The 26,755-nt window shown below is 38.2% G+C and overlaps 2 protein-coding genes across 4 annotated transcripts in view; one reads left to right on the forward strand and one right to left on the reverse strand.

The window, feature by feature from the left end:
* LOC106083512 (RING-box protein 2) overlaps window positions 1–26,755 on the forward strand; it is a 69,112-nt gene that overhangs the window by 1,744 nt on the left and 40,613 nt on the right. The window lies entirely within an intron of this gene.
* The window catches only part of LOC106083511 (facilitated trehalose transporter Tret1), a 29,352-nt gene continuing 8,205 nt past the window's right edge, over window positions 5,609–26,755 (reverse strand). The window contains exons 3-8 of one of the 3 annotated variants that reach the window (XM_059368871.1): window positions 21,565–22,478; window positions 21,342–21,492; window positions 13,699–13,824; window positions 11,801–12,586; window positions 11,449–11,734; window positions 5,609–6,574 (exon numbers count right to left, since the gene is read on the reverse strand). In XM_059368871.1, coding sequence (XP_059224854.1) covers window positions 6,387–6,574; window positions 11,449–11,734; window positions 11,801–12,586; window positions 13,699–13,824; window positions 21,342–21,492; window positions 21,565–22,478 — 2,451 coding nt within the window. In that variant the 3' untranslated portion in view covers window positions 5,609–6,386. Of the gene's footprint in view, window positions 6,575–11,448; window positions 11,735–11,800; window positions 12,587–13,698; window positions 13,825–13,941; window positions 14,367–21,341; window positions 21,493–21,564; window positions 22,482–26,755 lie in introns of those variants that run through there. The other 2 variants (XM_059368870.1, XM_013246595.2) reach the window with 2 other exon arrangements.

The raw sequence follows: 26,755 nt of genomic DNA on the forward strand, positions 1-26,755 counted from the left end.
GGAAAATCGTAAAAATTCTTTGAAGGGTTCATGTTGGTTAATATTAGGGCTCCATTTCGGCTGAAAGTGTTTTTAAATTATGAAGGTTATCAAAATCTTCTAAATGTACGTACCATTCTACGACCAATAGGATGATGCAGGATATTGCAACATTATACAGCACACATCAATACTATGACCCTTTCCTATAACCTTATATGTCGAAGAGATCTAAAAACAAGTAAAAAGGCATTAAGTTCGGCCGGGGCGAACTTTGGATACCTACCACCTCGGCAAACCCCCTTTCGTCACAATCCAGTGAAAATTGGATAACTTATGCACCCAAATTCGGCACGGACATTGAGTGGTCTAATAAATATAAGTTACTGTTGAATTTTGTATATCGAATTTCAACAAAATCAGGTAATAAATAAAGCTGTAATGAGCTTCAGACCCTTAATTGGCATATCGGTCTATATGACAGCTATATCTAAATACAGTCCGATCTTAACCAAATTTGGGTCAGATGGCAGGTGGCCTAAAACTACTCACTGTTTCATGTTTCAGCTAAATCGGATACAAAATAAAGCATTTATGGGCATTAGACCCTTTATCGGCAGATCGTTCTATATAGCAGCTATATCCAAATATGGTCCGATTTGGCCCGTTCAAGAACTTAACCAGCGTGCATCAAACAGACGTATCTGTGCCAAATTTCAGCTCAATATCTCAATTTTTGAAGGCTGTAGAGTGTTTACAACAGACGGGCGGACAGGCGGGTAGACGAACAGACAAACGGACATCGTTAAATCGTCTTAGAATTTTACGACGGTCCGAAATATATATATTGGGTTGCCCAAAAAGTAATTGCGGGTTTTTCATATAGTTGGCGTTGACAAATTTTTTCACAGCTTGTGACTCTGTAATTGCATTCTTTCTTTTGTCAGTTATCAGCTGTTAATTTTAGCTTGCTTTAGAAAAAAAGTGTAAAAAAAGTATATTTGATTAAAGTTTATTCTAAGTTTTATTAAAAATGCATTTACTTTCTTTTAAAAAATCCACAATTACTTTTTGGGCAACCCAATACTTTGTAGGGTCGGAAATTGATATATCGATGGGTTGCAAACGGAATGACTAAATAAATATACCTCCTATCCTGTGGTGGTTGGTATAAAAAACAAAAAAACGCCGGCGCAAACGTTTTCGCCTCTAAAGAAAACATCTAAGCTAGAATGCATGACGTTTTTTGACGAATGTGCCGCTTTAAAATTTGCAGCTGATAAGCTATGATCTGATGAATGTTAGGTTTGCAATTAAATATGATCATAAGTTTTAAAAATCAATTATTATTGATTTAGTAAATATTTATTCGCTCGATTATCTCGTGACATTCTGTACACACAAACAAGTGGAGCGGTGCATTGCTATTAGTTAACGTTTCGAATCCAAATCGAACAAAGTGCAAGCATAAACTGTAATTTGTACGAGAGTAATGACAATAACCATTTAGCCTGATAAGCAAGATTAATAAGATGATCATGTGTAAAACTATTTTTCATACTGTTTGCCAATGCAAATATGTATTTGTGTACATTGACAAAAACTGCCTACAGCATCGATTAGCCTCTATCAACATTATTTGTATAAATAAACCAAGTATACGATTTGATATGTATTCCTATATATCGACATCGTAGATGTATTATAAAACGTTTTCTCCATTTACTGAGAGTAAACAATTTTTTCAGCGCATCGATTTTCTAAGCAACATCATGTTCTTGAAACTGAGTTTCGAAATGTTTCCCTTCACTTTATCTTTCCGTCTTTGTGATCTTTGTTGTTGTTGCAGCCACATTTGCATGTGGAGGTGGCGATCCACGTCAAGCTCTTATAAGCGAGCAAGCTTGTTCCGGCTTATACGATCGATGATGGCCATTGGTTATTTAAAGGCCTCAATCTCGCCTTCTCGTATGGAACATCATAGGCACTCTGTATTTAAGTAAGAGCCGGTGCCACCCGTCCTTTGACTGAGAATCTCAACTCGATACCGCTGATTGTCTGCGACTGCAGTTGCAGCTACTCCATATGAGCAATTCACTATCGGCAACCTGTGGACGCGCCCTGTAGCTCTCAGCTAAGCTTCTTGTGACAAAAAAGAACACTACAATAAATGCAATTTCATGAGCTAAATTTTGATATATGAATCATCAAAAATTTCTAATTTGGAGCTTCTTTTCAGTTCCGCCCATAGTGCGACGTCCAAGTTGGATGTAGTTCTTTCTAAGGAATCTACGTCTAGCAAATTGGTAAACTAAGTATACATTTATATGCAATTTAGTATAAAACCACAAAGTGTACGCTGCACCGTGACTGTGGCTGTGATAAAATGTGTAGCTGGACTCATAAATTCTTGCTGATTCGCCTTAGCTACGGCCGTCTGTCCGCATATCCTTCCTATGCTGATAGCCCGACTGTCGGGTTTTTGTAATTAAAGTGGAGATCGCATTTTTTATCCGAACGTCATAAAAATGTGCATATATCTCAATTTTTAAGCAGAGACAAACGCTTTAAAATTTCATAATGGTCGGTTCAGATTTGGATATAGCTCCCATATATATAACTCGCCCGATTTACACTTATTAGGGCGTAGTTAATACAATTTTCAACGGATTTGTGTGAAATTTGATATGGAACGTTTGAATTTTATCAAAATCGGTTCAAATTTGTTCATTTCCCATTATAGTTTTCACCTACAGAAACTACAACCTAATAATTTAACTTCGGCTATTGTCTTTATATGAGAGATATATCTACATTTGAACCGATTTTTGATGAAATTTGGATAGGCTTTCAGATAGGTAATAAAACGCTTCATAACAAATATCGTGCAAATTAGTTGCAAGTTGTAGTAACTACGCCCTGATAAGTGAAAATCGGGTGAGTTATATATATGGGAGCTACATCTAAATATGTACCGAATCACAGCCACAGTAGTGGTGCAGTGTATAATTTGTGTTTTTATAATAAATCCCATACAAATATAAAATTAGTTTACCAATTGCATGCTAAACCTAAAATACTCAACCAGATTCCTTAGAAGCACTACATTCAACTTTGAACATCGTGTCGGCACGGGTTATCGTGAACCGATCGTCATAATATTTCGTTATTTGCTTATTAGGATCACAACGAAAAAAGGGTATGTGTTAAAAAAAAACTAGTAAAAGAGTGCTAAGTTCGGCTGGGCCGAATCTTATATACCCTCCACCATGGATCGCATTTGTCGAGTTCTATGCGCCGTATCTCTTTTTTAGGCATACAAAGAATATGGAATAAAAACTGTTATGCTATTGGAGCTATATCAAGTTATGGTCCGATTTCGACCATAATTGAATGCTGAACATTGTATAAGTAATTGTGTAATATTTCAGTTCATTCGGATAAGATTTGCACCTTGTAGGGGCTCAAGGAGCAAAATCGGGAGATCGGTTTATAAGGGAGCTGCATAAAGCTATTAATCGATTCAGACCATATTAGACACATATGTTGTATATCATGAGAGAAGCCGTTGTACAAATTTCTGCCAAATATGATGAGAATTGCGCCCTCTAGAGGCTCAAGAAGTCAAGATCCCAGATCTGTTTATATGGCAGCTATATCAGGTTATGTACAGATTTGCCCCATACTTAGCACAGTTATTGGAAGTCATAACAAAACACTTCATGCAAAATTTCAGCCAACTCAGATGAGAATTGCGCCCTCCATTGGCTCAAGAATTCAAGATCCAAGATCGGTTTGTATGACAGCTATACCAGATTATAAACCGAATTGAATCATACTTAGCACAGTTGTTGAAAGTTTGTATGACAGCTATACCAGATTATAAACCGAATTGAATCATACTTAGTTGAAAGTTATACCAAAACATCACGTGCAAAATTTCAGTCAAATCGGACGGAAATTGCGCCCTCTAGAGGCTCAAGAAATCAAGACAAAAGATCGTTTTATATAGCAGCTATATCAGGTTATGAACCGATTTGACCCATACTTAGTGCAGTTGTTGGAAGTTATACCAAAACACCAGGTGTAAAATTTCAGTCAAATTGTACGAGAATTGCGCCCTCTAGAGGCTAAAGAAGTAAAAACCCAAGATCGGTTTATATAGCAGCTGTATCAAAACATGGATCGATTCGGCCCATTTACTAATAAAAAGTATTTGTGCAAAATTTCAATTCGAAAGTTAGCGTGCTTTCGACAGACCGACGGACGGACATGACTAGATCGACTTAAAATGACATGACGATCAAGAATATATATACTTCATGGAGTCTCAGACGCATATTTCGAGGTGTTACAAACAGAATGACGAAATTAATATATCCCCATCCTATGGTGTAGGGTATAATAAATAAATTACTGTTTGATGTATTTTATTTATTTTTTTTAACACATACCTTTCCACCACCTTATGATAGGGGCCATTAGGCCTACAAAGTATATATATTTCGGATCGTCGTAAAATTATAAGACGATTTAACGATGTCCGTGTGTCTGTCCGTCTGTCCGTCCGTCTGTTGTAATCACTCTACAGCCTTCAAAAATTGAGATATTGAACTGAAATTTGGCACAGATACGTCTTTTTGATGCATGCTGGTTTAGTTCTTGAACGGGTCAAATCGGACCATATCTGGATATAGCTGCTATATAGAACGATTTTCCGATAAAGGATCTAATGCCCATAAAAATTTTGCAAAATTTTTAGTTTAAGGCTTCGTTCAGATTGGCCTAGATATAGCTACCATATAGACCGATCTCCCGATAAAGGGTCCGAAGCCCTTAAAAGCTTTATTTATTGCCCGATTTCGCTGAAATTTAAATCAGTGGGTTAATTTAAGCCTCCCGACATCTGACTTAAATATGGAATAGATCGGTCCATATTTAGATATGGCTGCCATATAGACCGATCTCCCGATAAAGGGTTCGAGGCCCATAAAAGCTTTATTTATTACCGGATTTCGCTGAAATTTGGAGTTGCGCGCAGTTTTCAGCCCCCCATTTTTTCATATACCCTCCATTTTTTCCTTTTGATCCCAAGCCCCTGAAGCCTTCACACCTAATATGGCTGATGGGTAATTTTAAACCAAATTATATAACGCGTCCCATAGTGGTTGGTGTGTGCTGTGATCTCTGGCTTTCCTTTTCCATTGCAAAGAAAATCTCTGATAATCGAGCTCGTCTCGATAGGGAAACAAACAGATATTATAAAATTTTATGATCTTCGCAACAACAGGCAGAAAAGGCCGTTATATCGGATCGGCGCAATGGATCGGTTGAGTAATCAGTCAGGGTCGGTTGAGTGATCAGTCAGGGTTGGTTGAGTGATCAGTCAGGGTCGGTTGAGTGATCAGTCAGGGTCGGTTGAGTGATCAGGCCCCTTCAGATATAAAAAAATGTAGTACCCTACTTTCATCACGGGATCATTATGCACCATTTGTGAAAATTTCGAGAAAATCGGTTTAGCCGTTTTTGAGTCTATAAGGAACACACAAACACAAATTGATTTTTATATACAGGATCGGTTGAGTGATCAGTCAGGCCAACAGTCTAATATAAAATTTGCAACAACTCATATTGTTTTTTATTTTTATTTTAAACATTCAAATAAGAATTTTTACATTTAGTAGTAGTATGGCTTAATTTTTTTTTTTCTTTAGCACATTACAACATTTTATGATTTGCCTTAAACTTAATTCATAAAAACAATACAAATTACTATAAGCGAATAAGAACTATTGTTTTAGTATTGTAAAAAAAACACATTAAAACAGACTAAAAATAAAATCACTACAGTTACATGCTACTCTGAAAACTTTTCAATTCTCATAATCCAATGATAATTTCGATACATAGTGTGTCCGAACTACTTGCACTTGCATTTATCTATCATGGGTTTAATTGTTTCGTGTATAAATTATTATGATTATTATTAGTTACAATTAAAGTAATTAAAGTTACATTCATAACACAGTATCCAAAATAATGACATTTCATATATTTACCATGGCGATAAAAGCTTAGCTTTTTTCCTAATACGACGATATGTGTTTTGCAATTATTTTCAAAACTAATTGCCTTAATGGGGCAATGGATTCTCACTACTTGCTACTTACAACTAATATTTGGTTTTTTCATCTTTCTAATATTTTTTGCTATTTGAAGGGATTATAATGTGAGTGTGGTTTTGGGGGGGAAACAATGATGAGTGTGGTACGACAACGACGAGGAGGTGGCTGCTCGGATAATGACGCTTATTCTACTATACATAATGAGGATTTGCAAAAGAGAAAATGTTGTAATTCTGTTTTTGTTTGCACTTGTTTTCTCGCTTGGTTAGGCATCACATTTGCTCACATATTGAATGACAAAGGTTTTATGTTGGCCACTGAGGACATACGCCGCACCCGACCCATCATTTTCCGCTCAATATCTTCCAGTGTCTTGCCCTGGGTTTCAGGCACATAGAAAATCACAAAGAACATGGCGATCACACATACAACGCCAAACAGCCAGAATGCACCATGACCTCCAATGGATTCTGCAAATAAAAGTTGAAAATATTTACATAAACATTTTTTGACAAATAGGGAAATTGTTAAGAGCGAAAGAATTTTTATACCCTACACCACTACTGTGGTACAGGGTATTATAGGTTAGTGAATTAGTTTGTAACACCCAAAAGGAAGAGAGGTAAACCCATTGATAAGTATACCGATCGACTCAGAATCACTTTCTGATTCGATTTAGCTATGTCCGTCTGTCTGTCTGTCCGTCCGTCCGTCTGTCTGTCCATGTTAATTTGTGTACAAAGTATAGGTCGCAGTTTTCACTCGATCGTCTTCAAATTTGGTACAGGCATGTTTTTCGGCCTACAGACGAATCCTATTGAAATTGGAAAAAATCGTTTCAGATCTGGATACAGCTCCCATATATATGTTCGTCCGATTTGCAGTAATATTGCAATATAATGGTCTTTGGTTTACCGATTTTCTCGAAATTCGGCAAGAGGGATTTTCTCTTGACTCTCAATATTACTGGTGAGTTTCATGGAAATCGGATCAGATTTAGATATAGCTTTCATATATATATATCGCCCGATTTTAACTTCTATAGTCACTGCAAGCTCATTTATTGATACATCTTGCCAAAATTTTGCAAATCGCTTTCCTCGACGACTGCCACAGTATCTGAGGAGTTCGCTCGAAATCGGTTCAGATTTAGGTATAACTCTCATGTATATGTTCGTCCGATTTTGAGAAATATTGAAAAAAAAGTAATCATTTTTGTTCCGATTCTGTCGAAATTTTGCAGGAAGGATTTTCTTATGGCTCTCGATACTACTGGTGCATTTCAAAGAAATCGGCTCAGATTCAGATATAGCTGTCATATATGTATATCGCCAGATTTTCACCCTAAGAGCCACTGCAAGCGCATTGTTTGACCAATCTTGCCAAATTTTTGCACAGTGCTTTCCTCGACGACTGCCACAGTATCTGAGGAATTTGCTCGAAATCGGTTCAGATTTAGATATAGCTCTCATATACATGTTCATCCGATTTTGTGAAATATTGGAAAAAATTGATCTTTTGTGTTCCGATTCTGTCGAAATTTTGCAGGAGGGATTTTCTTATGACTCTCGATACTACTGGTGCATTTCAAACAAATCGGCGCAGATTCAGGTATAGCTGTCAAATATGTATATCGCCAGATTTTCACCCTAAGAGCCACTGCAAGCGCATTGTTTGACCAATCTTGCCAAAATTTTGCACAGCGCTTTCCTCGACGACTACCACATTATTTGGGAGTTTTGCTCGAAAACGGTTCAGAATTAGATATAGCTCCTATATATACGTTCGTCAGATTTTGGGTAATTTGCCATAATTTTGCTATTTGTCAACCATAGTTTTTACAGTTTGAAAATATTTTCTCGCCGAGGTCCATTAAAATTGGTTCAGAATTGGATATAGGTCTCACATTGTACTTATAGGGTAGGTCTAGGGTATTATACAGTTGGCACCGCTCGACTTTTGTCCTTAGTGGTTAAATATATTTTAATGAAATTTTCTTTGAAAAAAAGATCATCATAGGCTTCAATATATATTTTACCCATTAACGCCGAATGAATAGAAAAATATCCAAAAATAGAACTGTCTTAAAAAATTTCGAGTTCGAGTTAGGAAAGAGGTATGATAATGCAATTTGGATTGGCGAAAAGTGAACTAATGAAACTAGTTAAACAAAATGTTAGTCAAAGTCATTAAAACCCACATTCTCTAATTACTCATAAAACGTTAAAAAATAATTTTTTATGTCGTAAAAACATAGTGGCTTATGAAATAAAATTAAACATTTTTTTTATACCCACCACATTCCACATGGGGGTACATTCTTTGTGTCATTCCATCTGCAACGCATCGAAATATTCATTTCCGATCCTATAAAGTAAATATCTAAGATGATCTAGCCATGTCCGTCCGCCTGTCTATTGAAATCACACTACAGTTTTTAAAAATAGATATATTGAGCTGAATCTTTGCACAGTTTCTTTCTTTGTCCATAAGAAGGTTAAGTTCAAAGATGAGCTATATCGGACTATATCTTGATATATCCCCCATATAGACCGATTTAGGATCTTAGGCACATAAAAGCCACATTTATTAATGCAATATGGCACAGATCGGTCTATATTTGAATATAGCTGCCATATAGACCGATCTCTCGATTTATGGTCTTGGGCCCATAAAAGGCGCATTTATTATCAGATTTTGCCGAAATTTGGGCATTAAGTTGCGTTAGGCTCTTCAACAACTTTCTTCAATTTGGGCAAGATCGGTTCAGATTTGGATATAGCTGCCATATAGACCGATCTCTCGATTTAAAGTCTTGGCCCCATAAAAGGCACATTTATAATCCGATTTCGCCGAAATTTCTTGATCGTCATGATATTCTAAGTCGCCAAATGGGCCAAATCGGTCCACGTTTTGATATAGCTGCATACAAACCATTCTTGGGTCTTGACGTCTTGAGCCTCTAGAGGGCGCAATTCTCATCCGATTTGACTAAAATTTTGCACGCGGTGTTTTGGTATTACTTCCAACAACTGTGCTAAGCATGGTCTAAATCGGTTCATAACCTGATATAGCTGCCAGATAAACCGATCTTGGACCATCACTTCTTAAGCCGCTGGAGGGCGCAATTCTCATCCGATTTGGCTGAAATTTTTCATGAGGTATTTTGTTATGATTCCCAACAACTGCGCTTAGTATGGCTCAAATCGGTAAAAAAAAACTGGTATAGCTGCCATATAAACCGATCTGGAATACTGATTTCTTGAGGCTCTAGAGGGCGTAATTCTCATCCTATTTGGCACACATTTTGTACAACGGCTTCTCCCATGACCTTCAACATACGTGTCTAATATGGTCCGAATCGATCCATAGCTTGATACAGCTCCCATATAAACCGATCTACCGATTTTGCGCAATTCTTATTCGAATGGACTGAAATATTACACAATCACTTCTACTATGCTCTTCAACATTCAATTTACCTATGGTCCGAATCAGACTATAACTTGATATAGCTCCACCAACATAACAGTTCTTATTCATTATTCTTTGTTTGCCTTAAAAGAGATACCGTGCAAAGAACTCGACAAATGCGATCCATATAAGATTCGGCCCGGCCGAACTTGGCACGCTCTTACTTGTTTTTTAGTCTCAATTTTCTACATACATTTTGTATATTTTTCTTAAATATTTTGAGGAATATGAAAAAGCCGCGGGAAACAGAAGGAAATGCGACAACTCAAACATTTTTTGCGCATCTATCATTTTGCTTTAAAAGAATTTGTTTCTGGTCTTTCCAGAAGTTTCGATACAAAGTTCAATTTTTTATAAACTACAAAAAACATAAGTCCCGTTTGAGGGTGGAATGGCCCCTCAGTCATTTCGCCCCCAATTTGAACATCAAATTTGTGATCTACTCCCAAATACCTTTGAACCCCATATTGCCAAGGACGGTAAGAATGTCCGGTTTTGGGGCCAATTTGGGGATGGGTTGTCTGGCTACCCAGAGATTTGGCCCTGTAAGTAGATTTACAATTCGTAATCAAAAACCGGTCTTTTGAGCAGACTAAATTTTAAATTGACTTACAATAACCCAGGCAGAATTTCATATTTTTAGGTTGCAATAAAAAAACCAAAACCTAATTTTTTTGATTGAAAAATCCGGTTGTACGGGTCCACCGAAAATCTGATTTTTGGAAAAACTAACAGCTTGCCGACCGGTTTTTACAAACCGGTTTCGAAAAATCTAGTCACCCTAATGTTGGTAAAATCCAACAGCTTGCCGACCGGTTTTTACAAACCAGTTTCGGTCACTCTAGTCGCCCTAATGGGTTAAGAACATCTCCGCTTTGATTTTTGTCACAGTTTCTGCCGCACACTATTTTATTTAGTAACTGCGCTTAAGAAACGACTTCTAAGTAAAAATTAGACCACAAACATCCGAACATTAAGAAACAAAGGCGGTATTCTCTCCGTTCAGTGAGATCACTTCATAGAGAAGTTTTACAGGACTTAAGGCTAACAAATGTTGTTAATGTTGTAGCAGTGTGTTGCATACTGAGGCGGCAACCCTTGCCCATGAACGATTTCATGGGGTCAATCAGGTACGTAAACCGGCTGTCATGGGATTGCTAACAAATGTCGCCAGCATTGGTGAGAAGATAATACCCGAGCTTCATAGGCGGAAATGTTAACATTTACGACAGACACAGTGGCCTTCATAATCAAATCTCCTAAGCCAATTATTCCATTAGCATATATGCCAAAAACATACAGCTGCGGTCAAAAAAAAACAGCAGCCCAGAACTAAAACATTTCAGCCCGGCACGGGATATCTGTGAGCACCACACAGGCTGGAATATTGAGATCTGTGTGGTGTGGACGCGTCCACAGGTTGCGGATAGTGGAATGATCCATACGGAGTAACTGCAACGGCAGTCGCGGACAATCAGCGGTATCGAGCGGAGAGTCTCAGTGAGAGGCCGAGCGGCACCGGATCTTGCACAAATACTTGGTGCCTATGACGCTCGATATGATAAGGCGAGTTATTGGCGCCTTTAAATAACCAATGGCCACCTTGTTCCCGCGGCAATCGGTCCTTTGCATCGGAACGAGCTAGCTCACATACAGTAGCTTGACGAGGATCGCCACCTCCATATGAAAATGTGGCTACATCAACAAAACAACCAAACATTTAAACTGAGAACATTTTCTGTGAAAGGGCAAATTTTGCAAATTTGCATTTGATCTTGACATTTGGCACAGGTGACTTTTTCGACCTAGAGACATTGTGGGAACGTACTACACCTTTTGTTCATTATATTTGGCAAAACTTTCTACTTACCAATCATATCGGGGAAGGTTTTGGTTACAATAAATGTACATGTCCAATTAAATGCTGTCGCCACAGAAGCTGCAGAGCCACGAATTTTGGCAGGCAAAATTTCGCCCATCATTAGCCAAGGTATGGGACCGAAACCCAAGGAGAAGCCCAATACGTAGACCACAAAACTGGCCAAAGGCAGCCAGCCCACATTGGAGACATCCATGTCACTAGCTTTGCAATAGAAAAATCCTCCCAAAACAAAGAGGGTGATGATCATAGCAGTTGCCGAGATATACAAAAGTATCTAAAAGATGTATGGAAAAATGTGAAAATGTAAATACAAAAAACTTTTACTATAAAATAAACTTACTTTTCTGCCCAGACGATCAATCAAAACTATGCCAATAAAGGTGGCTGCAAAATTCACAATGCCCACAATAATGGTGCAAATGTTTCCATCAATCGTTGAACCGGCATCTTTGAAAATTTGCACAGTATAGAAGATAACAGCATTGATACCACTGAATTGTTGAAAGAACATCAGACCCAGAGATATGGACAGTGGCTTCAAGTTGTTGCGCTTCAATAATTCCATCAATTGATTGTTTTTAGCCTGGCGATCATCATCGGCCTGAGAACGCATTAAACCCTTAAGTTCTGGTTCCACATCAGCCTGCTTGCCTCGCAACCATACTAAAGCTTTGCGAGCTCTCTCCTCCCTATTGCGTGAGACATACCAACGTGGTGTTTCGGGTATAAGGAACATTAATATCAAAAATGGCACCGGCAAAGCTCCACCCAAGAAGGCTAACATTGACCAATCCATGTAGGTGCCCGCAACAAAACATATCAGAATGCCTATGTTACCAAAGGCTGTGGGTAAAAGACCCAGAGTACCTCGAACTTCCGGCTGTATAGTTTCACCCAAGTAAACAGGTAACGATAGAGATGCTATACCCACACAGAAACCAGCCAAAGCACGTCCAGCCAATACCATGGCCACATTTATGGCGCAGGCAATTAGCAACCATGATACTATAAAGGGTACTGCTATCGCCAGAATGGTGTTGCGACGTCCCAAATATTCAATTAAGGGTCCACCACATATGCCACCAGCTAAACCAGCCAGGGGCATGAGACCACCAACCCAAGATGCCTGCAAAAAAAGGAAGTTTTTATTAGGACGGGGATCACTTTTCTAATGAACTTCAAGCTAAGTTTAACGATCGAACATTTTATACAATGAAAAATTTAAAGCTCAAGGATATACACCACAAAACCACGATTTTACGCGTTTCGACCTCTTGGTAAGAGAGGGGTCATCATCACCAGAAATCTTTAGGTGTGAGGGCTTCAAAGTCGAAGAAATTGCGAAAGCACCTCTATGAAATGCATACAACACTAGCATTTCAAACTTCTTACATATCAATGAGTGCAGTCCGATTCAAGTTTAAGCTCAATGATAAGGGCCTCCTTTTTATAGCCGAGTCCGAACATCGTGCCGCAGTGCGACACCTCTTTGGAGAGAAGTTTTACATGGCTTAGTACCTCACAAATATTGCCAGCATTAGGGGGGAAAACCACCGCTGAAAATTTTTTCTGATGGTCTCGCCAGGATTCGAACCCAGGCGTTAAGCGTCATAGGCGCCCCAGGGACTTTGTCCCGAACACATGGCTCTTCAATTGGATATCAAATTCGTTTTTTCTCTCAAGCACCTTTCGTTTGAGCTCTATGTTGTCGTGATTGGTCTATATAGCCATTTGGAGGGTTTTGGACGGCCCGATGGGTACTTAGACCCAAATTTTAATACGATATTCGTATTCTATTTTCCAATACGTTTTATTTGATACCTATCGGTCCACTTTTGATTTTGGATGGTGCTTTTGGGTAACGGGGGGATGCTCCGCCCCTTCCGAAATCAACAAATTATAAAGCCTTTTTCTCCCTTCTGACCATATTCCTTCCATTTGAGTCCCATATTTGTCATTATCGTCCAAAAAAACCCTATTTTAGGGGGTTTTTGGGGTTGGGGCGGCCCCCCAGTTGAACTCAATTTTTTATATGAAATTCGTACTCTACTCCTGAATACCTTTCATTTAAATCCCAAATTGTCCTGATCGGTGCACTTTTATTTTTAGGTAGTACTTTTGTGGTAAGGGGGAAGGTCCGCCCCCCTTCCCCCTTTTATATATAAGATTGTGTGCCGATCGATTCTAATATTCATATTCAAAAAATTTTCATTTATACTTAAAAAAAAGGCAACTTACCGTTTGTGGTGTAACTTCGAATGAGGTAATATTGCGATCTGTCATAGACACCAAGGCGGGCGATGTGTAGGCTGATGAGAAGCCCACTACCAAGGAACCAAGTGAAACACTGAAGGCTGCCAAAACCTGTAATTACAACAACAACACACAAACTACATTAATATTTGCGTAGGGGGAAAACTTCAAAAAGAAAAAAAAAGTTGGCATTGATGGTGGTTATTTTAGTGTTATAAGGAAATTCACCTGGGAAAAGGTGCATTTTGCAGCAGGAGCATCCTCAGGCAAATGGAACGACACATGAGTGTCGGCTCTCATTAATATTTTCATTTTGTTTTTTTTTTCCAAACTTTTTGTAATGGAACTTTTTATAAAAATGTCAAGAATTAAGGTTTCAGCAACACCTCCACACTTTGAAAATCCAAAGTTTTAGAAATTTTTTGTTTTTTGTTTTTCGATTTGTTTTGTTACGTTTTGCTAACTTGTTTGAGAGATAAAAAAAAAATGAAAGTAAGGTCACTTAAACGTTTGCTACTAAACTGCCTTTATCTCGAGACTATTTCCACATTTATAACAAATTTATTCGCACTATTTTTTTTTTTTGATTTTGAACCGCTTGTGGAAACTGCAACCCGCTCGAAAGTTAAGCAGGAACTGAACAATGCACAAAGAAAGAAAACAACGCTTGAGGAATTAGGTGACACATCCGTAAGATCAGAATTTTGTATGATTTTGAAAAAAAAAAAAACAAATAAAAGTGAAATGATTACAAAGTGATCTTAATTCTCCTAAGCAAACACACATTAATTTATAGTTTGATTTTGACGTAGAAAATCCAACGTTGCGGAGTGAGAGGTAGGGTTAGAGACTCGCTGACAAAAATAAATAGTAACGCATCAATTTCAGATAGGGTAAATGCAAACACAATCAGCTAAAATCGCCTTAAGGCGGCTCTGAGAAGAAAAACCCCAAATAGAAAGATTTGTCATCAACCTCGGGGATCATGGCTCCTAATTTCATTTCATGCATATCTGCACCGATCACCTCCGTAATCTGTGGGAGGCATGTGAAAACGCTCTTTGTTGGGTGTTTTTATTCCTTAAAAGCGCTGCTCTCAACATCACGTTGCATTCATATGCTCGAAGTCTCATCATTTAATGCGCCAAACGATGTGATGTTGATGTCCAGTGAAAAGCAGAAAAAAGCAAATAAGTATAAATGAAATACAATACAATAAACGTTGAGGAGATAAGATTTTTGAAAGGCATTCAAATAGATGCTGCACTAGTGGAGAAAGGAAAGATAATCACAATAAACAATCCAATTACGTAGTTATTACGCTCTATCTACCACAAAAAGGTACTCCGTGTTTTGAACCTTCTTTCCCGCCACGTTTTTCGCTTTCGCTTTGGAGAATTACACTGTACTTGGGCTTTTAGAAGCTAGAAATTTGCATGCAATCGATGAATGTTTGATTACAGCTCAACACTTGTGAACATCTGAAGGATTTCTTTTTAATTTTTTGTTGTGTTGCTTGTCTTGGGGTTTCTATGCAGGCCATTAAAGGCAGATGATAACAACGCCACAGTTAAAAGTTCACACTGACACTGAACTGCTGATGGCTGCTTTTCGCAATAGTGTCTCATGGAATGCCACCGCCATGGTCAGCCTATAGAATTCGTTTGATAGAGGTATGATTGAATAATAATCACTCATCGCTAGAGATATTTATTACCTGCAGCTACTTTATGACTTTGTGTGACAGGGATTATAAAATATTTCTCACTCTTGCAGAAGATACTTTTCTTAATTGAATAAAAGAAGAATTAAATTTAAGATGTGTGTTGTAATGTGTGGAAATTTATATTAAGAAAGTGACTAGCTGGACAGGGCCCGTTCCGCTGGGCCTTCTTTTACTTTATATGGAACAAAATTATTCTTTGAATATTTATTTACTTCAATTAAAGAACTTTTAGTGAATCCCATATGATCATTATTGGTCTATGAATTCGATCTGCGGTTTTAGGGTCATCTAAGTTTGGATATTAGATGTACTCCATTCTTAAAAGACTTTATTTGAGCCCGATATTCTCATGGGGATTTTGGGAGTAGGAAGACCCCCAAGAATGTGGTGGGAGGGTTTAGGGGGTGGTGTAGACCCCCAGAAACGTAGTCCTGAAAGTGGGTATGAATGTCGTGCTCTACTCCCTAATGCCTTTCATGTGAGTCCCATATTGCCATGATTGGTAAAACGTATGTCCGATTTAGCCGTTTTCTCGGAGTTGACACTTAGCCCTGAAAAATAATATCAGCATCGTTTCATACTCTAATATACCATACCATTTATTTAAACCCCATATTGCCATTGGTTTAAGAGGAATTTATGGGATGAGGCGCCACCCCAACACTTGGCCACAAAATTGGTTATCAAATTCGGTTTCTAATCGCAAATACCTTTTATTTGAGCAACATATTGGCTTGGTCGTTAAATTTGTACTCTTTGTGGGGTGTTTAGGGGAAGAGCGGTGCCCCAAATACATGGTCCCATATTTGGATATCAGATTCGTATTCTACTCCCAAATACTTTTATTTAAGTCTTATATTGCGATGGACAGTAAATAATTGCTGTTTGTTTTAGGGAAGGGGGAGACTCTAATCTCAAATACCTTTTATTTGAGCAACATATTGCCATGATCGGTAAATTTGTACTCTTCGTGGGGTGTTTAGGGTAAGGGCGGTGCCCCAAATACAATGCATGGTCCCCTATTTGGATATCAGATTCGTATTCTACTCCCAAATACTTTTATTTAAGCCTTATATTGCGATGGACAGTAAATAATTGCTGTTTGTTTTGGGGAAGGGGTAGATCCCCAGAAAATTGGTCGCGAAAGTGGGTTTCAATTTCATGCTCTACTCCCCAATTCCTTTCATTTGAGCCCCACGCTGACCTTGTCGGAAAAATATGTCCCCCATACACTAAGCCATGAAAATAAATCAGCATCGTGCTTTACTCCCAAATATCATTTTTATTTAAACCCCATATTGCCATTGGCCTTAAAATTGGATATCAAATTCGTTTTCTAATCTCAAATACCTTTTATTTAAACCCCTTATTGCAAAAGAAAGCCAATATGTCCAGTTTGGGATATGGACCCTAAAAACTATCAATATCGAGCTCCACTCTCTTTAAGACCCAAATTGTCGTGGCGAGCAAATGTGTCCTATTTGGGGGATATTATGGGGGTGGGACGTCCCCTAGACAGTTGGTCCCGAATGTTGATATCAGATTCGTGGTCTTCTCCCAATTACCTTTCATTTGAGCCCCATATTTCCATAGACGGCAAACATGTTCGGTTTGGGGATGTTTCACAGACGTGATGTTGCGGTTATGGTATGTGTCCAGCGAAGAACTGCATGAGACCCAATAATTGCCACTCAATCACGCCACTTGTGCCATAGCAAGTGTAGTGTCGCATGCTACTTAAAAAGTAAGTTAGCTAAAAACACATGCTAATAAGACAATAGAATGAGCGTTGCCCGATCGTGTTGATAATTGTTCAGTCTTTATGCCCTCCACCATAGGATGGGGGGTATGCTTATTCCATCATTTCGTTTATAACACATCAAAATATTCATCTGAGACGCAACAAGGTTAGGTTAGGTTAGGTTGAAAAGAGGGTGCAGATATTTTTCCGATCCATGCCACTATGGACATACACCTAAGCCAGTAATCGGCTAACCTCTAAAAAGAAAATTTTAAGTAAGGAATTCCGTGCTACTTACAAAATCCTTAATTGTTTTCAATATCAATCCCCTAAGTTGGGTCATGTCTGCTATTGTGTCTCCACCTAAGTGCCGGTATATGTTAGACGCGAAAGCCGCGCAATGACAAAGGAAATGCTCCAACGTCTCATCATCTTCCCCGCATGCCCTACACATACTATCACTTGCCGCACCGATTTTACACAAGTGAGCTCATAGTTCTATGTGTCCCGTTATGATACCAATAGCTATACTGACCTCCTTCGTACTTCCTTTCAGTAATAGCCTCGTCCTTTCACAACCTGGACCCCTCCATAGGATTTTCGCCGTCCTACCGACCGTTTCGCTGTTCCACAATGTTGGCTTCGGGTTCGGACGGCAGTCCTTCACCGCCCAATCGTCGCCCTTTCATTTCCCCTTACTTCGTTATGGCCCGGCGCCCAAATGATGCGGATTTTGCCATTCTCAGAGAAGGCGTTTATCTCCTTCTTACACTGTAAGACTGTTCGTGACCTTACCGTCCTAGTTGTTATTACTGGACGTAAGGTTCGACCCGGCCGATCTAAGCATGCTTTTACTTGTTGTGTTTTACGACTTCTTTGTCGGACATCGTGTGTTGTTTTCGAGCAAACATCACTCAGCGGATGGTCTTATGCCGGCACCATCTGCTAGCTTAGGCACTCTGTTGTTTTTGCACTTGCGTTTTATTTATGCATTAATTATACCCTATAACACTACTGTGGTGCAGGGTATTTTAACTTAGTGCATTTGTTTGTAACACCCAAAAGGAAAAGAGATAGACCCATTAATAAGTATACCGACCCACTCAGAATCAGTTTCTGATTCGATTTAGCTATGTCCCTCTGTCTGTCTGTCTGCCCGTCTGTCAATGTTAATTTGTGTACAAACTACAGGTCGCCATTTTCATCCGATTGTCTTTAAATTTGGTATGGAAATTTTTTTGCCCTAGACGAAGTCTATTGAAATTGGAAAAAATCGGTTCAGATTTGGATATAGCTCACATATATGACAGGAAGGATTTTCATATGACTATCGATATTAGTGGTGAATTTCATAGAAATCGGTTCAGAGTTGGATATAGCTCCCATATATATATATAAAGGGTGATTTTTTTGAGGTTAGGATTTTCATGCATTAGTATTTGACAGATCACGTGGGATTTCAGACATGGTGTCAAAGAGAAAGATGCTCAGTGTGCTTTGACATTTCATCATGAATAGACTTACTAACGAGCAACGCTTGCAAATCATTGAATTTTATTACCAAAATAAGTGTTCGGTTCGAAATGTGTTCATTCACCGTAACGTTGCGTCCAACAGCATCTTTGAAAAAATACGGTCCAATGATTCCACCAGCATACAAACCACACCAAACAGTGCATTTTTCGGGATGCATGGGCAGTTCTTGAACGGCTTCTGGTTGCTCTTCACTCCAAATGCGGCAATTTTGCTTATTTACGTAGCCATTCAACCAGAAATGAGCCTCATCGCTGAACAAAATTTGTCAAAATTTCGAACCGAACACTGATTTTGGTAATAAAATTCAATGACTTGCAAGCGTTGCTCGTTAGTAAGTCTATTCATGATGAAATGTCAAAGCATACTGAGCATCTTTCTCTTTGACGCCATGTCTGAAATCCCACGTGATCTGTCAAATACTAATGCATGAAAATCCTAACCTCAAAAAAATCACCCTTTATATCGTCCGATTTTCACTCCTAAACCCACTGCAAGCGCATTTATTGAGGCAATAGGTTGAATGCATTTTTTCCAGTACCATTTTCATCAAAAATGTAATGAAGTTCGAAGGAGAATTTGAAGAAGGTGTTTAAGCAAAATGAAGATTGCTTTTCGTAAAAACGAGGGTTGCCTTTAATATTTTAGAATTGTACAATCCTTGTGTTGCAATTTGCCAACTGACAGCTCTATCGTAAAGCTTGACATCTTTTAAGTTATACGTATTCAAAACGTTTTGACGTACGAGCGTTATTTGTGTTGTTTACAGTAACTTAAAAAATTCATTTCGCCCAAAAAAATGGAATTAAATCGTGAACATGTTCGTGCGATTGTTTTACAAAACTTTCGACGTGGATTAACTCAACAACAGTGCATCGATGAACTTTATTCGATTTTTGGCAACGAAGGACCAGTTTTTATCGTAGTTTAGCTCGTAGTTCACTCCAACACGAATTTCGTGAAGGTCGTCCAAAATTAGTTGTTGTTCCAAAAACCATTGATGCTGTGCGCCAACTGATATTCCAAGATCGCCATGTGACCTATCGTGAGATTGAGACAACCTTACACTCAACCAAATTTTTTATTTAAAACAGCAAAAATGTTTGCTAAAACAGCAGGTTTTGTCTGCTGAAAATGGGAAAGTAGACATTACTGCTATTTCAACAAACATAGGGCTGCTGTATTAGCAAACATTTCTTACTGTTAGCAAACTGTGCTGTTTTGAGTACACAAGTCTGCTAAAAAAACAAAATTTCTATGCTCCTTTTTATGGTTGCCTGTTACTTGTTTTGATTACTTTAGGCATTTTTTTTTGAATTTTTTAGTTGGAAGAGATGATTTTAATTTGTGGAATATTACTGTAAAGAATGTATCATCCATTGGTATACATTTCGAAATGTGTCTGAGTTACTAATAATGTGCTACCACTGTGCACATGACTGGCATGGCCTTTTATATCTAAAATTAAAGAAAAAAGGTTATGGAAAGTATACATTGTATACTCATGTTGTCGTTGTAGCCACATTTTCATGTAGAGGTGGCGATCCTCGTCAAGCTCCTGCAGGTGAGCAAGCTCGTTCCTGTCCAAAGGACCATATCCATATGGAGCATTCCACTATCCGCAACCTGTGGATGCGTCCGGTAGCTCGCAGCTAAGCTTCTCGTGACAGTAATGAACACCATACAGATCGGACCTTAATGATCCAGCCTGTAGCGTGCTCACAGCTATCCCGTGCTGTGGTGATGCTCTCAGGCGCGCTTAGTGTTACAATAGAAGCTGCCTTGATGAGGTTAGGGTTGGGCCAATCTAACACCAATTCTATTTACTGGGGCAAAGGTTCTTCACCCTCACAAGGAGGTTCTTCTTCCATCTAATTAATCTAGGAAACGTTTCTCTTAGAAGCATCCTCAAGTATATCGTGAGGACGGAATGGTTCAAACAGGGACACGATAAGATTCTTAACGCGGTTATTTCTGTGTATCAACCAAGGTTGCGGAATCGGAGTGCGATTCGATGTTGATCACCTTTGCCTAGACTAAAGGGTCCGACCCTGCAGCCCTAGGGAGGACATACATATTTACTGCTTAGAGCTCACGCGGAGTAGACACATACTAACACCTATTTTCTTTTTCCTCTCCTTCACAAATCGGACTCCGAATAAACTCGCCTTGGCTCTGCAAATTTCCCTATGATCATTCCGATAAGGATCCGATTCACTCAATGATAAGAGACCGGCTGCATACCTCACAAATGTGGTTACCATTAGTGAGTAGATAACCACCACAGATATTTTTTTGGTGTTTGGTAGGGTGGCCTTTAACGAATGCCTTTTCAATTCTTCATAACAAGTTTGAAAGTTTTGAATGGTTTTCTTTAGTAAATTTTTTACAAGGCCAAAACTTTAGCGAGACAAAACTAAGAATTCCGTTTCTAAACAACTCATCATTGTTTTAATTTAAATCTGACCATTTCTTTATTAAGAAAATAATTTCTTTTTAAAAAGAAAGTAGAATTTGCTTTAAAATTCTTAACTAAAACTATTCGAATATAAGTAATAAAAAATTATTCCTTTTTAAAGATTTTTGCTTTTGAACTAACATTTTTTTTGTTTTGCATATACAACTTACCTGAGTCCAAATAAATATGGGATTGGTTGTTGGTCGATACACCTCCAATTTGGGCTTGCCATCTTCGGTGATTTGTCTAATAAAAGGTACGGATTGACGCAAATTGTCACCTTTTTTGCGTCCGATTTCATCCATTTCGTAAAACCGAATGCTAATTATTAAAAATACAAAAGTTTTTAAGTTCGTGTTGTAAAAGTTTTTGCAACCTTTTTGCATCACCTACCTTTTCCTAGAGTCTGTGCTAATGGAACGCTGCTGTTGGAAATGTTGCCTGGACAAATCGTAATCTTCTTCACTTTCACTCTCCAAATCTTTAAGATCGATTACCAATGGCTTGGTGATATCTTTGGGACGGTATATTAGATGTTTCTGCTCCACATCATCGTTCTCCTCGTCAGTATCGGTGCTGGAGCCTTGCAAGACTTTTTCCAATTTGAAACTCACACGAGGATCCAAACTCTGGTGTTTGCGTCCCTGAAAATCTCGGCGGTTTTTGCGAAACTCCTCCTCTGATGATGAATCCTTGAGCAGATCTTTTAGATGGCGGGTACCTTTGAGGTCCAATGAAACATGTTTTTTCGATTGAAACTGACGCCTATTATCATTGGCTAAAATAGTTTTCAAATCCTTAAGTATGCCCTTGTGATCTGCACTGCTTAGGGCTTTTTGTTTTTGGAAACCTGTGCGCCGTTCTTCAAAGTTATCCTCGTCACTGCTTTCGTTGTTGGCTCCTGCACGTTTCTCAAAGGATACTCGTGAACCCTTCAGCGATTGTCTGCTGCGCTGTAGATCCTCGGTTGAGACTACACTGCGGGTGTGCTGATCCCTGTGTGAATGATGGGCGGGAGGTGGTGGTAGGGGCAAGGGCAAAGGTTCTTGTGTGTTTTTCGCCTTTTGACTCACTGGCAAAGGAGGTTCGTTTATGTCATCGGCCTCGATGATGGGGCCAAACTGCAAAGGATATTCAGCTTCGAAACGTTGCTGACGCTGCTGTGGCGACAACTGTGTTGTTGGTGGCCTATTCTGTGCTGGAAACAGGAAGGGATCTTCAGGCAATATGGTATCAAGACTGGTGGCAGTATTCGAGGTCGATAAAGTACCCTCATCCAAGTCCACCCTTTGATATGGTTGTTCCTCCTGCTAACGAAAGAATGAATTTTACAACGTTTTTTTTTTATACTCTATACTACTATTAAGGATTGCTACGGATTCGATTTCTTTGCAATTACACAACTTGTTTAAAGCTTAACCGTTGTGCAATCAGTGTTTACGTTGTCTTTCAATATTTTCCTATTTATTATTAATTGAATTAACAATTTTCAATTGATAAGCCCTCGACAATCATCCAACACCAACATGTTCGCTGATGGGATGCCCGCAGTTCCTCGGTTTTGTTTTGAGATGCATTTGCAAGTTTAAAGTGGTTCCAACTTGATCCAGTTCCATACATATATGTAGTATATAGAGTGAAAGACTTAATAATCAATTTTCCTTTCCCTGAGCATCTCGGGCAAATTCTGGGATTTGTTGTTATGTTAAAAACACATAAATAAATGTGAGTATATCAATATTATCATTATCAATTTGTCATTCAAATCTTGACCGAATTCACTGTAGCCATAATTCTTTCCGGAAATGACAACGAAATCAATTTCGGACTTTTTTTAAAAGCTTGCCAATGAAGTCAATTTCACGATGGCAAATATTAATTCGATTATGCATTGGTTTTATTAATAAATCCACCCTGACCACCTGTATTTGAAGTTGACTTTTGCGAAATGCTAAGACAATTAAAGCTCAAGATTAGTTGATAAAATCACATCTTTTCAAGTAACTGTAGTCTGTACAAGGAACAATCTTTTTTCTTCCATAAAAAAACCTTTGAAATTAAGTTTGGCTTATCCCATAAGGTCAACCTTTTATTTGTACCAATTCAGGCAATATTTCATGGCTATCGCAGCCTGAATCTTGTTCTGTTTCCCAAGCCTCACCTAATCACAGCTTCTAGAATAGTTCTTTGCTTTGAACATTCAGTTTCTCAATATTTTATATCTTACCACAAATTATGGAGTTTTAGTATACATCTGTAGAATGTGGAACCGGCTGTCGTGATCCCCTAGGGATCCCAAGTTGTGACAAAAAGTCGACTTTTATCAAAATAGTAAAAATCGATTTTTCGACTTATTGTAGCTAAAATTTCACTTTTCGACTTTATCAAAGTAGACTTTTGCAAAAAGTAGATGTTTGGACTTTTTGTCGAAAATTTTCTTAATAATTTTTGATTTCCTATAAGTCTTTGTAGACTTTTGCCATGAAGATAGAATCATTTGTTTGTATTTTCTTAAAAAGGAGTTATAAGGATTCTAAATGTAAAATTGGCGCATTTTTATATCGAAACCACCACGCTATCTTAAAACCAATATGGCTTATTGCAAAAGTTTCCCCATTCCCGTTTACTTTCCCCTTGTACTTGTAGTTGAATTAATGCTTGAAATGGTTTATATTACCTAGACGACATTAAACTAGTGTTGTTCTGAATGTTAAAACCCCAGTAGAACATCACATTTTATTGCACAAATGGGAAACGGACTTTTATTCTTTATCACTTCCTCTATAAAACTCCAAAAGAAACACAAAATCATATCTGTTTCATCCGATTTTATGTATTCGGCATTATCAAAAACCATTTTCAAAAATGAAATTAACTACGAAAACAGACCGTCTTCACCAAATCGGAGTCTATCTATTCTAAATTCCATCTAGACTTCGCTAAATTCGATGCAAAAATCTCTATATGTGAAATGTACCCTTATATGGGAGCTACTATAAAATATTGTTCAATTCGTCCATGGATTTGAATATAATTTTACCATGCCGAGAAAATGTCGCTTGCAAAATTTTAGACTAATATCTCTATGCAGCCTTTTTTCTCTGTGCAGCTTTCTTTTCGACTATTCGACATTTTATGCTGAGTTTACATGGCACATCTGATAGAATTGGTGAAAACAAAAGTTTATGCATGACATAATTACCAGGTATTGTACCGTAAACAGCTGATTACAATTTTTTCTCGCTAAGTGCATAATCTGTCAACGAGTTTTGGTTGTGTGTGCGGCTATTATAGTTAAGAATCATAACACACACAAACAACGAAAAATGGCGCGAACTAGTAACATACACAAAATCAGGGTTGCATTAATCACTGATTTTGACAGATAGTGCAACTGCCAACTGTTGTTGGGCAACTGCCACTACCTGTAAATGAATATATCAAGGGTTTATGTGTCACATGAACACACAACCATCAGTCATGACTGAAAAATCAAAATCCTTTGATTTTTTTTTCGATAGATGACGTCTATCGTTTACAAAGAAATGTGTAATCTTTAATTAACAGATATTGAAAAACACGTTTTTTGACAAATAAGGTTAAGAAATGAGAAGTATAAAAAATTAAATAAAATCAAAGAAAAGAAAAAATCCATGTACCATTTTTGGCAAAACCTGTAATCAAGACGTATACACGATGAGTACGGTCATGATGTGCTGTCTAAAAGGGTCAATAATCATTGAATCATTGAAGTCGACCAATCGGTTAATCGAAAGTCGACTTTGGGATTCGCAGTCAATTACTAAGTAGAAAAGTAGTTAAGGCCTGGTTATGCTCTTGTATATGTAGTGTAAATGTAGAACAAATGTATCGTAAATGTAAATGTAAATGTAATGCTAATTACCAAACGTGGTATTTGACATTTCAAACAAAACAATTTTTTTAACAAAAAAAAGATTGGAGGTGAGATAGATCTGACGTCGAAGAATTTCAGTCATAACTCAAGGGCAGGTAGGAGAAGACGGTCCTCACGCTGTTATACTTATAGTTGAGACGTTTCTCCAAATGAAGGAGTACGCAATGGTGGCCTTCGGGAATATTGAGACGGCATTTAACAACGAGTAGATGAGCCGCACGGGTAGACAGAATACGGCCAAGTTTCCCTTCTGGACACTATGAATGCGGTGGGCAGGGTAGATTCGAACTATACTGCTACTTGTGCTGCTACTACTGCTATTCGAACTATACTGCTACTCTCTCAGAGAGAGAGAGCAATGTGCCATAACGAGAGACTCAAAAGAAATTCTGAGTGTTTTACAGTTTTCGAAATCAGTTGTTTTTGATGATGTTGTAGTCACATTTGTATGTGGAGGTAGCGATTCAAGCTCGTTTCAGTCACCGATCGCCGCGGGAACGTTATGGCCATTGGTTATTAAAAGACCTCAATAGATCGAATATTACTGGCGCTCAGTATTTAAGCAAGAACCGTTGCCATCCGGCCTCTCACGGAGACTCCCTTCGATACCGCTGTTTGTCGGCGACTTCAATTGCAGCTACACCGTATACAAAGCCTTTCACTAAACGCAACCTGTGGACTCGCCCGATAGCTCTTAGCTGAGCTTCTCGTAATGACGATGAACGCCAAACAAATGGGAGCTCAGAGTTTCAACTGATTTTTGAGCATTACCCAGCAAAACAAAAATTTTTAAATTGGAACCCTAATGAAACATTGGCAGCCCAAAATTTTTTTCAAAATACCGAGGGGCCCAACTTTAGGTGCCAGTCAAAAGGCGCCAGGACAACCTAATCCCTTGAAATTTTGCACACAATCTCGTTAACACCTTGGCTCTAACCATTTCTAACAATTTCAAAGCGATATCTTTTTCCTTTCTCACACAACATATTTTTACAAGTTTTTTTGATTTTTCCCCACTGTGCGACATAATTTCTTTGAGGTAAATGAATGGCAGGGCGAATATTCTTCTTCTCACGCGCAAAGTCAGTTTTCTGCATTATTATTCAGATATCATCAGCTTTTCTACGCAAGGAGATGTACATTGTTGAGTTCTATTAGAACTATTTTCCAGTAGAAGGCGCTGTACAAAGGCTTATAGTCCGTCTATTGATCTCGAAGGAAGGTACGCGCCATAAACGAAATTGAATCTAATTTTGGACTGTTACATTTCAAATTTGGCATTACTGAGAAAACGCCAACTTCTTTACAAGAGCAGAAGTAGTCGAAATTCATAAAAACTAAATTCTAATAGATGGCTCTGCACAAAGCCTCGAATACAGGGTCACTCTGTAAACAAAATTTAAACTAATCTTGGATTGAGTAACTCAAAGAGTTAGCTGACGTAAGCATTTTTAAAAGCGAAAATAGTTTTGTCGTTGTCAAAGGGGGAGTAGGATATTGTTAAAGATAGATAACATCAATTTTCCTTTCATAGGTTAACCGTAAAAAATGTTGATTAATGAACATTCTTAATGCTTGACCAGGTCAGAGGTCAGTGCCTAAGATAATACCATCCTTTGTATCCAAAATTATCTTGTCATTTTGTTGAGGAACCTAGATTATCTTTAT

Source organism: Stomoxys calcitrans, chromosome 5 (assembly GCF_963082655.1).
Source record: "Stomoxys calcitrans chromosome 5, idStoCalc2.1, whole genome shotgun sequence".
NCBI lineage: Eukaryota > Metazoa > Arthropoda > Insecta > Diptera > Muscidae > Stomoxys > Stomoxys calcitrans.